Raw genomic sequence first — 17,877 nt, forward strand, 5'->3', positions numbered from 1 at the left:
CCGTTTTAATTTTTCCGTTATAATTTAAATCTGGCGATTTGCATAAACAACCACTTTGAGTTGCAGCCTTAAAATGAAGAGTTGACTCTTCGGTATACTCAACCTTTTGGCTATAAATACATGAATTTTTTCACAGATTTTCCTTACGCAAATTCTGATTTCTCCTTCTTCCTTCTGCATTATTTTTAACCAGAAAGAAAGTAGTAAGTGTGATTTGCTACTAATCTTTGAGTTCGTTGGTCACTCGGGTTTGAAGTACAACAACACTAGTGAGGGTAATTCCGTTCTATCCTGGAAGAAAATAATCATAAACCTCGGGTACTAGGAGGAGATTAAGTTCCTTAAGGAAACACCGTGAATTCAGTGGGCTCAGATTAATTTTCTGTTTCTTCTATTTTTTTGTTTTTACGTTGCTACTGATTTTGAATATGTTTTTGAATACAGATTACTAGCAAAAAAATTCTTCTAAAGAAATTATAAACCATAGACATAAAATCCTAGCTCCACCTATATCCTCATGTATTCATTCTTTTACCTCAAATTTTAACTGCAATATAACAAGTTGATATGCTATGTTGCCCATATCAGGCCTTCTCAATTGCCAGTTAACTAAGAGAAAAGCAAATAATCAAAGGATTTCCATTTCTATATCTCTTTAAGTATCCTAGAATAAGATTAAAAATAATGTTTGCAAAAAGAAGCATCAAAATTCAGCTAATATATGATGCTAAATGCTCAATCATATTTCAAACTATACTCATTAATCACACACAAATTCCAAATAAATTAATGAAATATTCAACAATGTCATTAAAATCTTTACACATCACTCGACTAAAATCTCAACTGGTATACTACCATATAACTTATAACTAGCTAGCTATTAAACTTGAATCTCTGAAATTGTTCAATGGTCAAAATGTAGCAATTCAAACGGTAACACCACAAATTTGACTCCTAGTAACTCTTTCTACTAAAATACTGTATATTTAGAAGGGGAAAAGATCACATCTCATTCATTTTAACCCTTAGGAATCAAATCAAGATCACTCCATTAAATTCCAAATGGTTGACAACTTCAAAACTAGAGAGAAACTTTCCTTTTGCAATCCATATTCTTAACTTCCTGCGTTTGTAAATCAACTACCATACTACAATTCATTCTTATGCCAACACTCTTCTTAATCACCACAATCTTGACTCTTCCCTTAATACTTGTTGACATACTCAAAGGCAATTCTCTTGCCACCAAATCACTCGCTAGTCGCGGAATTCCCACTAATTTCTCAGTCATGACCGTGACATTCACGGTCATTTGAAAAGTCCGTCGGGCCTTAGCATTCCCCGGTGGCGTAAACGCTTCTGCGATGACTCTATCATCGTACATCAAACTAGTAGTTGCGCTGCTAAACTTCAACGAGACCGCATTAGGATTTTTAATAGAGAGATCTGCAGAGACTGTTATGTTGACATTGGTTTGAAGGTTTGAACTACTAGTGAGAGAACTCAAGCCTGTGAATCTGATTGAATCCATCCTTATCGTAGGATCTTTCGCTTTAAAAACGGTGAATGCAAGAATTATGATGATTACAACTACGATTATTGTTGTAACTCCACAACAACCGCAACATTTAATGCATCTTTTACGACGTCGTTTTTTGGCTAACTCCATATTGGACATGAACGTGGAATTAATGCCTTCTTCGTTTTCTACGTGTATACGGTGGGATGCAGGTGCCAAAGGGCGAACTTGATCTCTAGACTCAGACATGGTGGAATTTGGAGATTGAGGTGGAGACATTTTTGGGAAATTTGGAATATTGATTATGATAATTTTGCTATGAGATGAGAGTATATAAAAGCAGTAAGTCTTGGTTTATGACTATATAGAAAGAAAAAAGGTACAAGACTATATATATAGTGTACTAACCGCGTTAGCACGGATTTGAATATTGACTTGGTGGTTTAATTGAAAATTATTGTCTTCTTCTTTTATGAATATGATAATATTATAGTCATAGAAGCTTCTGCTCATGAATGGTTATTTCAGCAATTATATTGGAGATTAGCATTATTATGACTGGGCGTGCTAGCTTAATTATAAAGAAATTGTTATGCGGTGAATAATAATGTATGTACGTGAAAATTGCTTAATTTAAAAGGTTTTTTTTGTCTTTAGCTGCTCTAATTCATATATTGTTATTGCTAATATAGGTATTTTCCCCTCATATTTTATCCAACATAAAATAATACATAAACTCTCGTATAATTTATGCATATATTAGCAGTAGAGTTTAATACGGCAAATCTAATGCTTTAATAAGTTATGAAGCAACTATTTTTTCTTATATAATAAACTAAACATTGTAGTACTTACGCAAAAATTTATGTTGGAATTAATTTTGTTAATGTGATAAACCAAACAACCCGTTATAATTGTTAGCTATTGGGGGATTATTGCACAAAAATATAATAGATTTATCTCCAAGTCGTCACAACTATGTTTGGAAGCAACAAAAAAGACTTCTGGAAGAAGTATGACTCTTTCTCATAAATTGATCAACTTAGGGCTCGTTTGGTACGAGTGACAATGAATAATTAATCTCGGGACTAAATTTAAGAAGAGTTTATCTCATATTTGGTTGGTAGAATACCGCGGTATAATTAATCACAGGATTAGTTATCCCGGGATTATACTGTTTTTTTATCCCGTGAAAAGGTGGAATAACTAATCCCGGGATAATTAATCTTGGGATAACTTCTTTTCTACCAATCGACCCCTTAGAGTTCCACTGAAGATATTAAGGTTAATGTGTTCAATTTCATTATTAGGTAATGTTAAAAAGTGGATTCCTTGATATGCGTAAAAATATTTAAAAAAATAATTAAAGTAGATCGGAAGGAGTATTATTTCTCAAAATCCTATGAACAAAGTTTTCTGAAGCAAAATTTATTATATTGTCAAAAGTTTTGTGATAAAAGAATAATAGGCTTGTGATGAAACAAAAAAACTTATTAAAAGGTTGAGGTATAATAGTAGGACTTTCGAGATTGAAATATCTTAGCTAAGTGGTGTGCTATATTAAATAACATCAATTTAATCGCTTAATTGTCAAAATTGCCATGCTATGATTCCAACTTATACCCCACAAACAGATGAAATGTGGCAACATAAAAGAACTAAGAGAAAAATATACTTCGTCTGTTACTTTTATTTGTCCAGTATTCTAAAAATAAATTTTCATTTTTACTTTCACTTTTAACGTATCAAGAGAAAATAATTTTTTTTTGTTATACCCACAATATTAATTACTTATTTTAAATAATTTTTTTAAATTCATTAAAAATATGCATCAATTACTATGAGTATCATGGTAAATTATATACTTATTTATTATTTCTTAAGGGACGTGAAAAGTTAATAGTGAACAAGTAAAAGTGAACGGAGGAAATATATAGAAAGATTATTAATGCTTCTAAGTATTAGACTTGGTATAGCCGATCATTTGGACCATAAAAGAACATAGGAAGCAACTGTAATTGGTCCTTCTCTTCAAATGTAGCTAGGATTCTTACGTTTGCTATAAACATCACTTTAGCAAATAATTTGGCTTTGGGCGGATTATTTCCACAAAAGAAGTCGCTTACGCATTTACATGCATCGAGAATTTTTCTCACTTCACCACCTATGATGGTAGGCAGAGGCGGAACCAGAATTTGAATTTTATGGGTTCAGAGTTTTAGTTCTTTTGAATTATTAAGTTCTAAAATAGTAATTTGTACATATTGCATGAATTTTTCAAGACAAATATATAGTCTTCACAAAATTTATTCCCAAAACCAGCTTTTGGGCCAAGGGCTAGCTCCGCCCCTGATTGTAGACAACTTCAATGAAAAGCATTTAAACACTAGTCCACAATTTGAAGTTAATGAGATTCATTTTGGAAATAAAGAAAAACTTTTTGGACTTATATATATATATATATATATATATATATATATATATATATATATAATAACTGAATTTACGTGAACCCATAACTTATAAACTAAGGACCTGTTTGGTCATAAATTTTGCCAAAATAAATTTAGGTTTTATTTGGCAAATACATGTTTGGCCATAGATTTTGCCTATATTTTGGCAAAATCTCAAATCCCAAATCCCAAAACCAGCTTTTGGGCCAAGGGCTAGCTCCGCCCCTGATTGTAGACAACTTAAATAGAATATATATTCAATGAATAGAGATTTTATCTTAAGACATACGTAAGAGTAAAATAGTTTATTTATTTTTAATTTAATATTTCTTAATAAGCGTGTAAAGAAAAATACGATAAATAATATGAAACAGAGGGAGTATAGACATGTAATATTCTTTTAGCACTGATATTAAGGACCCGTTTGGTCATAAATTTTGCCAAAATAAATTTGGGTTTTATTTGGCAGACACATGTTGGACCATAGATTTTGCCTATATTTTGGCGAAAATCCCAAATCCCAAATCCCAAAACCAGCTGGGTCAGGGCCTTTCTCACTGGGCGAGCGCATCCGATTCTAAAGTCCTTTCTTATTCTTAAACCACTTCACGTTCAGTTGCTGAAAGATAGAGATCAGGCTTTCTAAATGAGATTGAGTTCCACGAATATGCAGGCTAGAAAGATGCTATTTGCTGCTATTCTATCTATTTGTGCATCAAGTTCGAAGAAGATCTCAATTTATAATGAAGAAATTATAGTAGCTCTATGTTTTATAGGCTTTATCATATTCAGTCGGAAGAGTTTAGGTAATACTTTCAAAGTGACTCTCGACGGGAGAATCCAGGCTATTCAGGAAGAATCGCAGCAATTCCCACTTCCTTCATTGGATGGATTCAGGCTTGCTTGTCTCGCTCTCATATTGGAAGGCTAGGTTTGGAACCCTCTAGGAACTGAATCGCTAGAAAGATCTCTTCTTTCGTTTAAACCAAGTGGACCCTAAACCAAAGCTTTGATCGCTGCGCGCTGGTTTTGGGCCAAATCCCTAATAATACATATGTTTTTCCAAAATAAATTTGGGAAATATGTTTTGAAAGCGTATGTCCAAACATATTTTCATTTTCAAGCCAAACTTCACCCAAAACAGATTTTTCAAAATAAATTTGAGAATTTATGGCCAAACGCTAGCTAAATCTCCCCCGAGTACTATGTAGGTCTTAAGAGACCGAAGGATGTGTGACAACCTTTTTGGAAGAAAGACTCCTCCAGAAAACACGATGAATATTTCCTCTCTCGGCCAAACAAACGCACGCTATATGTTAGGATCGGGAACTCGGGCAGTGTGAAATTTAGCCAAACAATGTTATAATGATAATAACAAAGATAATGCAAGTTGATAACAACGACACTTAAAGCATATAAAGAAGACACTAATTTAACGTGGTTAGGTCAATGTGACCTACGTCCACAAGCGGAGAGGAGCAAATTCACTATAGCAACAAAAAATACAAAAGAGCATACAAAATTAGAATAAATACTCTAATTAATCCCAAATACCCCCGAGAGAATAACCTCACAAGATCACTCCCAAGAAATGGGATCACACAAGTGTTTTCCAACACTCAACTCTTTTACAAAATACTCTCAATTACTAAAGGAGGAGACGAAACAAGAAATGAAGACTAAATCTTGTTGGTGTGTTTAAAATGAACTAATGACCTTTCCTTTTTACAGGCAAAAATGCCTCGGCCTTTTAGTTGTAAAAGAAAAGATACAACTTGTGCAAATGATATCCACCACACAATGTAATATTTTTTGATCTCAAAGAATATTGCCAACAAAGTCTACTTTGCAAATAAGCTTATACTTATGTGAGATGGACTCCACTAACCAAAATATTGGTCATAATTACACTATACTTTCAAAAACGAAGTCAATGTTTTGGCGTTTGAGTTATAATTGCAATCTTAAGTAAATTCATGATAATATGAAGCGAGATAATAAATAAAAAAAAGAAATTTATACATAAATAAATATTCTAATTTTAAAATATAATAGATTGCGTTTAACGTGCACGAAAATAATACATTGTATCTTACTATTACTAAGTACTTTATGAGTCATTTCCAAGTTAAGAGTTTTGAAAGATACATATTTCAAAAAATGTTTATCATCTCTATTTATCAAATATGTGAACAACATATTTCAATAAAAAATATTAATCATCTTTCTTAAATTTTATTAAACTTAATACATTGTTTTAATAATGTATTTTAATACACATAATTATGAATATATCTTATGTTTTTAAAATTACACCTTTAACACCTTTGAGAAATGAAAATACCACTCAAGTTAATATTTATGTAGAACTTACTTCATATAGGAGCGTAAGTGTTTGATTTTAGAATATATTAAGTATATCTGTAACTAAATAATTATATTTGTGTCGATTTTCATAATATAGATTATAAAGGGTGTACATGTTTGATTTTAAAAATAGGAAGGGTGTACATGTTTGATTTTAAAAATAAGGGGTGTATTTGTAACTAAATCATTATATTCCTGTATATTTTTATAGTGTATCTATACTTGAAAACGGGTTGACCCATTAGGACAGAGGGATAGTGAGGAACTGCCATGGCCGGAACGACGGTGAACTCCGTACCGACGGCTGGCGTCAACGTTGGAGTTGATGGCGGAGCTAATAATAGGGCAAGCAGCGCATCGTACGTAAACTCGTTCCGCATCTCCGCCGTTGTTGATCGATTAGCTATGCACGTTTGTGCTCAGCCTAAAATTGACCCTCAGGAGTTCGTTCACCTTTGCCTCTCACTTGCTAGGTACTTCTTCTCGAACCTTGTATGCTGTAAACATAAATAGGCTACATTTGTAATTACTACTTCAAATTGTTTAAGAAAGTGTTTTTTGTGCTTTATATCTAGGTTTTTGCTGATTTTTTTTTTTGAATTTTTAGCTCTCGCGTGTTTGCTATTATGTGGAAATTATTGCATTTTTAGTGTATTGTGGTTAATATCTAGGTTTTTTCTCATGTTTCTTCTCGAACCTTCTACGCTGTAAACATAAATGGGCTACATTTGTAGTTGCTACGTCAAATTGTTTAAGAAAGTGCTTTTTTTTTTGTGTGCTTAATATCTAGGTTCTTACTGATTTTTGTTTTGAATGTTTAGCTGTCGCGCTTTGATATTTTGTGCAAATTATTGCATTTTTAACTGTGGTTAAAATATAGGTTTCCCCCTTCCCCTCATTTTTCTTCTTGAACCTTCTTTGCCGGAAATATAAGTACGCTACTATTGTAAAATTTTTCTGTTATTTTGTATCTTTACTTATAATTGTTCGGGCATTCAAAAATGAATCTTCTGCTTAATATCATATATATATTTTTTTTTTGGAATTTTTAACTCTCGTGCCTTAATTATTTTGGGCAAATAGTTGCATTTTATGGTACTCTGCTTAATGTCTAGTTTTTTCTCATTTTTCATTGAAATTTTAGCCTCCGTGTGTAGTTTTTTGGGGATTTAATGCATTTTTAGTGTACTCTGTTTAATATCTAGGTTTTCTGCTTCTTTCTTTTTTGAATTTTAGTCGCGCTCTCAGGGAAAATGCTTTTAGTGCTTAAAATTTGAACTTTTTGAATTTTAGTCATGCTTTTAGGGAACATATGCTATGTGAGTGGCATGTGTTAGGTTAGATCCCTGCTTGGGCAGCGACGTCCTATCCCGCATGCCATCAGTCATGGCACAAGTTCAAGTTAGGCTCGTTCGCGGGTCGGTTTCTTATGTTGCTTACCTAATGCCAATTATCATGTACCCAAAGAATATATTTGGGGGTTTAATCAATTTTCCTTATATCTTTAGAGCTCGTGCATAAATTGTTTTTTGGGGATATTAGCGCATCTTTTCGATTTTTGGATTATATCTAGATTCTTTTGCTCATATATATTTGAATATTTAGCTCTCACGTTAATTTTTCTGTTGTGCTTAATATGTAGGTGCTTACTCATTTTTTCTTTGAATTTTTTGCCATTGCGTGTTAAAAGTATGTAAATTTGGATGTTGATGCATTTTATGGAGTGTATTGTGCTTAATTGTGATTAATAAAACACGATTATTCCGAGAAGAATGTGGAGTCTAATCTGTGGCTACTTATTCAGTTTGAGAGTTTTAGTTGTTTAGAAGCAGATAGATGAAATTATAAAGCTGTTTTATTTGCCTAGATGGTTTTCTAAGACTTCAATAGTAGTGGTTGATGTAAGCTGTTTATAGTAGTGAGTGACTGATCTTTGATGAATGCAGAGGCATTGATTTTGCCATTGCAAACCAGGAGGTTCCAAATAAAGCTCAAGATTTACCTCTACTGGTGAAACAGGTACTCTTGTAACATGATGCTGATTTCATCATATTGCAATAACTTCATTGATCTGATTATGAGTTGTGTAGCATAAAGCGCTAATGTTAAATCAGGATACATGTTGTGCTTTTTTTAAAACCTAATAATTACCAGTTTCAAATTTTGAAAATACTTCTGAAACTGAGAAAACAGTCAGTTCTCTAGTTGCCACTTCCTGATTATGATGGTGGTTAACTTTCTTGTGGCTTAGTCCTTTGGCTTCCTTTGAAGTCTATACAACCTTTGTGTTTGTATAACCTTCTAGAGTCTGTATGCCTTTCATTCATTCTCGCCCACTATAAAAAAATTCTTTGTCATGAAGTATGATTTAGCATATTTTAAACAAGTTCAAACTTTCACGTATATAGGCTTCAAATTTACCAATAATTTAGAAAGAGGACAATGAAAGTCCTCTTCTTATTATTCTTAATTCATCATATTATATGCCATTTATCCTTGCATTCCAGTAACATTCTCCAATTAAACTTTAGTCAGATAGCGACACTTGATAATAACTGGAAGCTTCTCTGCATTGTTATCAGTGGAGAAATTAAACTAATTTTAAATCTAGATATGAGATTGCCAATATAATTTCCTCTGGATCCTGCTATTTATGATACTATAACTATGAGAAGTTGAGAACAAAATGGAACTTTTGGAGTTCTGCCCTCAATTACTTTAGAGGGTTCTAACCTGTTAATGTTTGTTCTGATGTTAACTTTATTGTGACTTTGTTGGAATAACTCTATTCATTCCTTAAGCTCCATACCTAGGTCCCAGGGTGGGATGTGGGTGGGTGGGAAGAGGGGCGGCGTAGGGGGGGGGGGGTAGAGTATTGGTTTCGATAATATACCTTCAAGTGCCAATCAACTAGCTCATGATCACCTCATCTAACCTGGTTCTCTTTGATCGAAAAAGCATTTTTCATTCTTAGTTCTTATAATGTTAACTTGGGTTATGGAGCAGTAATTTTCTAAAGATTAGTTCATGGGTAATCTGTAAATGATGTTTTCTTAATTCTGCTGATTGTACAACAACTAGAATAGTTAACACCAAAAGACCGGCCATTCTTGTTCATAAATGTTGAAAGAGTCCTCTTCATGCCACTAGGTCAAGAGTTCGAGACTGGTAGGCTGCCAAACAAAAATAGAATAGTTAACACCAAAAGTGAAGTGAGTTCATTGGTTGGCAGATTATGACTTCAGTGAAAATCCCAGTCTTCTTGGCTGTCAAACACTTGGGTTTTGGCCAAGGAGGATTTATGATGCTGGGAGTTGCTGGCTATGGTGTGACATATATGGTTATATGCTAGGGTAGTATGAAACCTTCTTCTTGTGCTTTTGTTGTGGGTACCCAAAGTATGTTACTCTTTTGTTAATCACATTGTTTTCAATTTACTATAGAACTATAGAAGACTTGTAAAATCGTTTAGAGTAAGTTAATTTACATGCAATATCGCCCTTCCCATCATGTTTTAGCCCTAAATCTATTGATGTTGCTCTAATTGAGCTGTGAATTGCTGCAATCCGTTGGCTGATTGCAAACCACGTGATCTGTATAATCCAGTTTGCAAAGATTATGTACTCTTCAATCAAAATGTATAAATTTTCTTATAGCCATAGTTTCCTATCTGTAACAGTTTACCTATTTATCTTTTTTTTTATGCAGTAACAGTTTACCTATTTATCAGATAAATAACCGAAGTTTATGTTCTTCTTTTACTAAATTCATCGCATGATGTAGGTATGCAGACGCCATTGTGATTCCTCAATGCTAGCACATGTCATGGTCCTTGTGATCTCTGTTAAGGTAATTTTGGAAACTAGTCAACTTTTATGGGATAATTTTGAAAGAATGTGTGTTTTGCTAGCTTCCTCAATCACCTACATTGCAAGTGATGGTTCAGCTTTCATTTCTTCAAAATAGACTACCGTCAAGTTATTTGGTTGTTCTACTGGTATTATATGCAATTGATGTCAAATTAAGCTTAATTTAGTTAAAAGATTCGACTGGAAATGACCACATTAGAGACAAAGGGTGGAAGTAGCACACATAGAGGTAAAATGAGAAGTCGCTTGAGATGGTTTGATCATGTCCTATGTGATTTCCAAATACATAAATCCATTGGTACGATACCATGAGGATTGAATGGCTAAAAAGGGATGAAGTACACCTAAAATTTCATGAAAGAAATTCGTACCAAAAGACTGCAATCTCTACGAGGATTCAACGTTGATTTAACTAAACATAGAAAACAATGGAGGTAAAAGATCATATCAGCAATACTAACCTATGGGATTAAGGCTTATTTGTTTTTCTTGGATTAAGGTTTATTTGTTGTTCTTACATTTATATTATGTCCGGGTAGGGATAAGTGTACATGTAGAGAACCTTTTTTTTCTTCTTAACAACGGCGATGTCCAGGCAGAGAACCTATAGTTCTAGAGAACCCTAATCTGCCATAAAAAACAAATTACTTATTATGTTGGAAGGAAGTGGGTCCAAATAGAAGAATTATAGAGGAGGGATATAAGCTTATTGTGGTGGCCCAAGTGCCAAGAAGCTTCGATTCATATTGCCGAACCCAACTAGTGTAGGGTTGAGGCTTAGTAGATTTATTGGACGGATAAAGATTTCCTCCTATGAAATTCTCCTGTGAATTGGGTCGAGTGGTTCTATCTTCCACTATTGTGAATGACATACCCTGCAAAGCTCTAAGCCTAGGTTGGTGCTTTGTTTGTTTATGAAAGTAATATGGTATTTTCCAGGACATACTTTAGCTTGTTGATAACAACGTTTAACTGCCTTAAAAATGCATGTTCTTGGCATTTTCTGCAATTTCTTAATTGACCAGGTTCTTTATTTGATAGAATGCTTGTCACAGCGGGTGGTTTACGGAGAAAGATTCTGAAGAACTTCGTAATCTTGCAAACGAGGTTGATAAAGCTTCCTGATTTGCTATGTGCTTAGTGCTTACCTATCTCTGCTACTTGAAATTGATGTTACATTGATTTTGTTTTCTTTTTATGTTTGCATGTTTAGCTTTCTAGCAGCTTCTGCAGTACATTAGATTTTAAAACTGAACCAAGCAGTTCTCTGACAATTATCTCAACGATAATGTCAAGGTAGGCATCTTGTCCTTGAACGACATCTTCTGAATCTTTTCATGCTATGCTCAACTTATCTCACATGAATAATCTTCCTTATAAATCAAAGTTTAATTTTCATAACAAATATTTGTGGTTTTACTTGGGGGTTAAATTGTACTGGTGTTTTAAACTCTTACGGGCAAAGAATATTGTATTTTTTCCCTTTCTTTTTGGTTGATTATTATTGCTACTCACATTACTATTTTTGCATAAGTTCTTTTAAGTTATACTGTATCACTGAATGCTAATGCTTAACATGTGAAAGGAACAAATCCCATTCTTCCCTCAAAGGAAAAGGGTGTTGTGTTAAGCTTGACCTTAGAGGTTGTATTTTTGATGCTACACTTCTCTAACTTAAAAGTTAATGTAAGAGGGATTATCCTAAAAATCTTCTACTTTTTGGATAATCTCCAAGTCTTCGTTGTTAAAATACTCCAGTTGCTGTTATGGTACCAGAATGCATAGGAGAGTGATGATAAGGCTGCCTGCTTATGTCAAATATCCTATGAGCTACTGACAGTGTAATGAACTAGAAAGCTTGGGTTTGAAATAGGACATAATTTTTTTTCAGGAATTAGTTGTGACAGTATATCCATGTCGGAAGGGTAGGAAAACAGAAAGAGGAGAGGAGAGACCTAGAGATGTTTAAATCAATTTTATCATATTACTAAGTTCCTGAATAGAGTGTGCAAATTCAAAAACGCATTCAACTTACAAAATGTCATGTGCCTTATGGTTTAGCCCTTAATTTTGGGTTTCTTTTTCTTACAAAATCACTTGCTTCTGCAAATTGGCAGATTTTATCCACGGATGAAAATGGGTCAGATAATTTGTTTCCTGGAAGCCAAGGTAGTAACTTAAAAACACATCTCTTGGAGGTGTCCAGTGAACTAGTGTAATTGTATTGCTGGTGATACTGATGCCATATTTTTTGTCATCTTGTAGCCTGGATTTGGTGCCTTCGTGAATGATTTCCAAATAACGAAGAATACGAACCTTTCTAAAGGAGAGAAAGTAGTAAGAAAACTTCTATATATTACAATAAATTACATTTGGGTATCTTTTTTCCTTTGCAGCAGGCACATAAGAGTCTCAGTTTTTATTGAGGACATTGTGTGTGCTTTCATTACCTGCATTTTGTTATTCATATGTTCATTGCTCTTGACTTCTTATTTTGCATTCCAGCAACTCGTCAAAGTTGGAGACCCTGGTTAGCTCTGGAAAATATTGCTCATTTTTATGTTTACTTTATTCTGCAGAGATTATTTGTTGCACAAATAGATAATCTGGAGAACTCACTATGTCTTATAACGCCTCCTCAAGTGAAGTATGAAAATCTTTTATCTTTTACTGAGTGTAATGACGTAGGCTTATTGACTCCATATTTGACATGTTAAATTCTTCTGACAATTCTGATTGCCATTCATCTCACTTGTGCAGCTTTCTCCTAAATGGGATGGCAGTGGGGTGGAGGAGTAATGTGTTAATGGTTTGTTACTGCTAAAACTTTAGGGATGTGTTTGTATAGGGATGTCTAATGTTTTACTGGGGCTCAAATTACTTAAATTATGTTTCTTTTGCTAGGGCTCTGGACCTCAGCTTCCAACTCCTGTACCCCAAATGCTTAAATTTGGAACAAATCTTCTTCAAGCTGTGGGCCAATTTAATGGTATGTTTGAAGATACATTCCGCTTTTTTTTTTTTTTTTTTCCAAAACTGTATAGTACTAACTCTTCTCTGTGTTCATTGTGCAGGAAATTATATCATAGCTGTTGCCTTCATGAGTGAGATCTCTACCCCTGTTGAGGCCACACTCCCTGATTATGAGCAGCCTCCTGTTTCTTCCATTGATCCAGGTTTGCTCTTATTCTATTTTTCACAAGAAGAAATATTACTGAGATCTTTTTTGTCAAAGTTTTTGGTGTTTCTGTATTGAGTTTGTTACATGTTCTTGTTAACCCATTTGGCTAGATGTATTGTTCAAGTTCTATATTCCCACCATCCCCAAATGGGAAGTCTGAAGAGAACTCCTTATAAGGACAACAACAACATACCAAGTATTATCCCACACCGTGGGGTCTGGGGAGGGTAGTGTGTACGCAGACCTTACCCCTACCTTATAAGGAGAAATGATTAATACAGTACTTTGTTGATGCAGATTCTGAGATTATTGAGGGGCCATCAAGAATTTCTTTGAATTGCCCCATAAGGTATGCTTCTAATCTTTGTTACTTTGGAAATTGATATGGCTGTCATTATGAAGTGGCTTACATTCTCTTGACATGTGTGTAACTTTTCTTTTCCCCTCTGTCCTTCTTTGCTATGTGATGATGATTAATAAAAGAAATTTGATATGCATGATTAGCTTCATTGTTGATGGTAATAGTAAAAGACGCAAATCTCTGTGTTCCCGTTTCTCTCTTTCTACCCCTTTATTACCTCAAACTCGAAATGACACTGCTCTTTGTGCTTTCCTTTATTACCTCAAACTCGAAATGACACTGCTCTTTGTGCTTTCTTCTACGACGACATGGCTGCCATCTTGGTACCCTCAGTTATTAGAGGTTGGTAAGACCCCCCCTCCCCTCCCAAAAAAAATGTATGCAAGAAAAAGAAACCTAGTGGGTCTTATTCTGCCATTCTAGTAAGTTGATGGCCTATGTTATGTATTTCTAAACCTATTTTGATCATAAAATATCAATGATAAAAAGTTAGCTCTCATCTAGAAAGAGAGAGAGAATCACCTTAGCTGTGAAATTTTCATTAGAGTTACTTTAATATATGTACCTTAAGATTTTTATTGTTTCAGGATGATTGTCTTCATTTATCTGATCTTTAGACTTTCTAAACAAATAAGGACTCCTGGAGTTATCATAATCCTCTTCCTCATCCATTTAGGAACATGCTTACATTTGTGAAAGTTTTGGTGTGTGAATTGGGGTTGATGGCAAAGAAATGATTGAGATAAAGTACTTCCTTGCATAATTTATAAGCATATTTCTTATCCTTACCGGTGGGGGGTAGCAGATACCCGGTAGAATAGCCGAGGTGTGCGAAAGCTGGCCCGAACACCATTGTCATAAAAGAGAGTGTATTGTTTTGCATCAACATAATTTACTTTTGATAAATAAGGGTGCATTGGTCATTTCATAAGATTGTTGGCCGTCAACTTAAGAGGTGGTATAACTCTAATTTTTCAAAACAGAGAGCCCTTATAGTTGTAATTAACCTTGGGCAGTCCAAGTGCAATTACCTCTTTTACTAGCCCCTTAGCTTCTTTCTTTACCTTTCAACTTTTCCTGATGTCGGCTGTGGTGCGTTAAATTTACTGATTACTTTTTCTTTGCCTTTACAGCTTCAAACGTATTAAAACTCCAGTTAAAGGACATTCTTGCAAACATCTTCAGGTGCATGTCCTTTTGTGTGATCCAAAATAAATAATTATTCAATCTCCCATGCTAGAGTAATTTATAGCTGGCATGCATGTTGAAAGGTCGCCTCTGCTTTTCGTCTTTCATTAGCTTTTATTTAAGTTCTTTAATCTGTTAAAATTATGGACATGGCTGATCCTCCAAAGACATCTGATATATAGGTTTCTCAAAAAATGTTCACGAAGATTATGGATTCATATTAGCAACATGGCTGATCCTCCAAAAGACATCTGATATATAGGTTTCTCAAAAACTGTTCACGAAGATTATGGATTCATATTAGCATTGACGGATGTTTTAAATTAAGAATATCCTAGCGAGAAGCTTCATGGGCGTAGCTTGTGCGGAATTTATGTGATATTTGTTTTGGTCATTATTTCTTCCCCACTTCTCCTACTCTTACTGGTTTGCTCTCTTCGTGTTTTTCTTGGCAGTGCTTTGATTTTGACAACTATGTCGACATAAATTCAAGGAGACCATCGTGGCGTTGTCCTCATTGTAATCAGCATGTGTGTTTCACTGATATTCGTATCGATCAAGATATGGACAAGGCAAGTTAGCATTCTGTATTATGCTTTACACAAATTACCTGTTGAAGTAACATTGATTTTGTTTTAAAGGTTTTGAAAGAGGTCGGCGAGGATGTCACCGACGTCATGATCAGCTCAGATGGTTCATGGAAGGCAATCATGGAAAGTGATGACCATACTGAGAAATCCAGGGATAAAATTCCTGACTTTACTCAAGATAGCCCACAGCGAGGTTCTGATGGCTTTTCAAATACCCCCGCTGATGTTATGGATCTTACTGATATAGATGATGAAATAAATCCAATGGCTACCTCTGAAACTGAAGACAGTAAAAATTTCCCATCGATCCCTAATATTCACTCTAATGGTCAGAACACAACTGTTGTGAATAATCCAAGTGAAATCAATCATACAGGTGGTTCTGATATGGCAGACGATTTCTGGTCAAGAATGTATATGTCCTCGTGTGGAATAGGGACATCAGGTTCTTTGTCCAGTTTGCAGAATGGCAGTGCTTCTGAACCTTCTAGAACCAACTTGTTGCAACCACCTGTTTTGACAGATGCAATATCTCCCGCTCTCAATCCAGAAGGAAATGCTCTTATTCCAACCTCTATACTTGAGTGTGGACTATCTTCTTCTGATTTGATGCAGTTACAACAGTTTCAATTTGGAAATTCTGCAATCAGCAACGAATATGGAAGGTTTCCATCTGCAGTGAGGCATGCAAACAGAACTCCTGTTGCAGTTCAGGCTCTTCCAGCGCTTCCAGCCCAGATGCAGACTCTTGTTCCTCAGAGACAACAAAGCGCAATGAATCCCTTGCTCCATACTGGTCCTTCAGTAGCTACTCAGGGTTTGCCTACTGTTTCATTAGATGGTTCCAATGTAAGAAGTGACTTGGAGAGACAGCGGTGTTTCGTTCCCGACTTGGATCTGCTTCAGGCACGCATGACTTCGTCAGCACTACCACAGAAGGTGAGTGCACAGGTGAATAATTTTTCAGCTATATCTTTTAAGTTGTGATTAAACTGTAAGTCTTTCTTGGCTGGTATTGGTCTCTTAGATTTTCCTTCAGGTGTGATTGCTGAAACATTGCGTGTGCTCTGGTTGAGAAGATCATCACCTGTCTGTATAGGGCGTGTTTGCTTGAACTTTCTAGGAGTTCCTTGACCGCCTAAATTTGCTTGTTTTGCTTACTATCACAGATTTTCTTCTTTTGAGGCTGCTTATAATATATCCAACTTCCTTTTGTCTCTGCATATATCTTTATTCTGTCTACTGTCTATGGCTTCTAATTATCCTTTTTCCTTGTGCTAGCGTTCTCTTGCTCCTCTTCAACCATCTCAACAGGTTGTTGGCCATCAAACTCCGAACTTGAGAACACCCTACCCGATGAGCCAGTCTCAAGGTTTGACCCGACAAGCTACTTTGGATAGATGGGAAGCACTGAAGAAAGGAAGTTCACAAGGTGTTACTCGGACAACAGGTCTTGCTGGCGGACAACACACCCGAGTTGTCGCTACTCAGCAAACCACACAGGTGGTGAGGCCTGTCCAGACTCCTAGAGCTGCATCTCCAGTACTCCCTGGAAATTCTGACGGGTTTAGGACACCATTGGCCTGGGACCACAGGGGAAATACAGGAGGCACAACACCAGTCACAAGGACAGATAGTTCCGGGGATTCCCAGCTAGATCCTAACTGGCGCCCTACAGGCCGTATGCGTGGAAGCCTCTCAGGACGAGCTTATTCTGAAGCACTGAATCAGTACATACTTCAGCCAACACAACAAGCTCAAGCTCCCAGACCATCTGTCCCACCTAATCTTTCGCCTCAACTGCAAGTCTTTTTGGCTAATAGAGGCGCTCATAGTACCCAGCCTGTAAATCATCCATCCACAACACCAGCCAATGCACCAGATATCTCAGGCGTTTTACCTGATCGTTCTTCGGGAATGCAGTAGAACTAGGGCAAGCATGTAGGTGAGGATGTATATAGCGTGACTGATTTTGCTTCCGTGGTCACCTTAAAGTACAGACACCTAGTTTCAGTGTTATCATTCAGTTATTGGGGAAAATGTGTTGTGTTTAATTTGTAAATTGAAGCCCAAATACTGCTCTCTCCTAGTTCATGCACTACATTCTGACTTTAATGTTATGGCTAGTATAGTTCGGTTAATTTGATGTGGCAAAAATTAGTTTTATGACTTTACTATTATAGTGGATAAAGTGGATAAAGCTTAGTGGTCATATGTGAAATTAACCCGATTTTCAATTTGTATAAATAACTACGCTCTATCTCCCCTCAAAGCGATTTAATTAAGAAAATCTAAGAAAGATGAAAAATTCCAAATAACCTTATAAAAAAAAAAGTAAAATTCCAA

General features: G+C 35.3%; 2 protein-coding genes across 3 annotated transcripts; one reads left to right on the forward strand and one right to left on the reverse strand.

The window, feature by feature from the left end:
- Positions 1–1,084: 1,084 nt before the first annotated feature.
- Positions 1,085–1,801, reverse strand: LOC107778437 (uncharacterized). The gene has a single exon (XM_016598693.1). The coding sequence runs from the start codon at positions 1,799–1,801 to the stop codon at positions 1,085–1,087; it is 717 nt and encodes a 238-aa protein (XP_016454179.1).
- Positions 1,802–6,503: 4,702 nt separating this feature from the next.
- LOC107778433 (E4 SUMO-protein ligase PIAL2) lies at positions 6,504–17,672 on the forward strand. 2 transcript variants are annotated; one of them, XM_016598689.2, is made up of 16 exons: positions 6,504–6,815; positions 8,289–8,361; positions 10,126–10,191; positions 11,253–11,318; positions 11,425–11,507; positions 12,329–12,380; positions 12,477–12,548; positions 12,791–12,858; positions 12,972–13,020; positions 13,116–13,200; positions 13,286–13,387; positions 13,690–13,741; positions 14,887–14,938; positions 15,397–15,513; positions 15,583–16,482; positions 16,813–17,672. In XM_016598689.2, exons 1-16 carry the CDS (start codon positions 6,613–6,615, stop codon positions 17,455–17,457), a joined length of 2,685 nt encoding a protein of 894 aa, XP_016454175.2. In that variant the 5' UTR covers positions 6,504–6,612; the 3' UTR covers positions 17,458–17,672. The 2 variants fall into 2 exon arrangements, with proteins under 2 accessions (XP_016454175.2, XP_016454176.2); XM_016598690.2 differs by having other exon boundaries at positions 15,583–16,470.
- Positions 17,673–17,877: the final 205 nt, after the last annotated feature.

Source organism: Nicotiana tabacum, chromosome 15 (genome assembly GCF_000715075.1).
Source record: "Nicotiana tabacum cultivar K326 chromosome 15, ASM71507v2, whole genome shotgun sequence".
Taxonomy (NCBI): Eukaryota; Viridiplantae; Streptophyta; class Magnoliopsida; order Solanales; family Solanaceae; genus Nicotiana; species Nicotiana tabacum.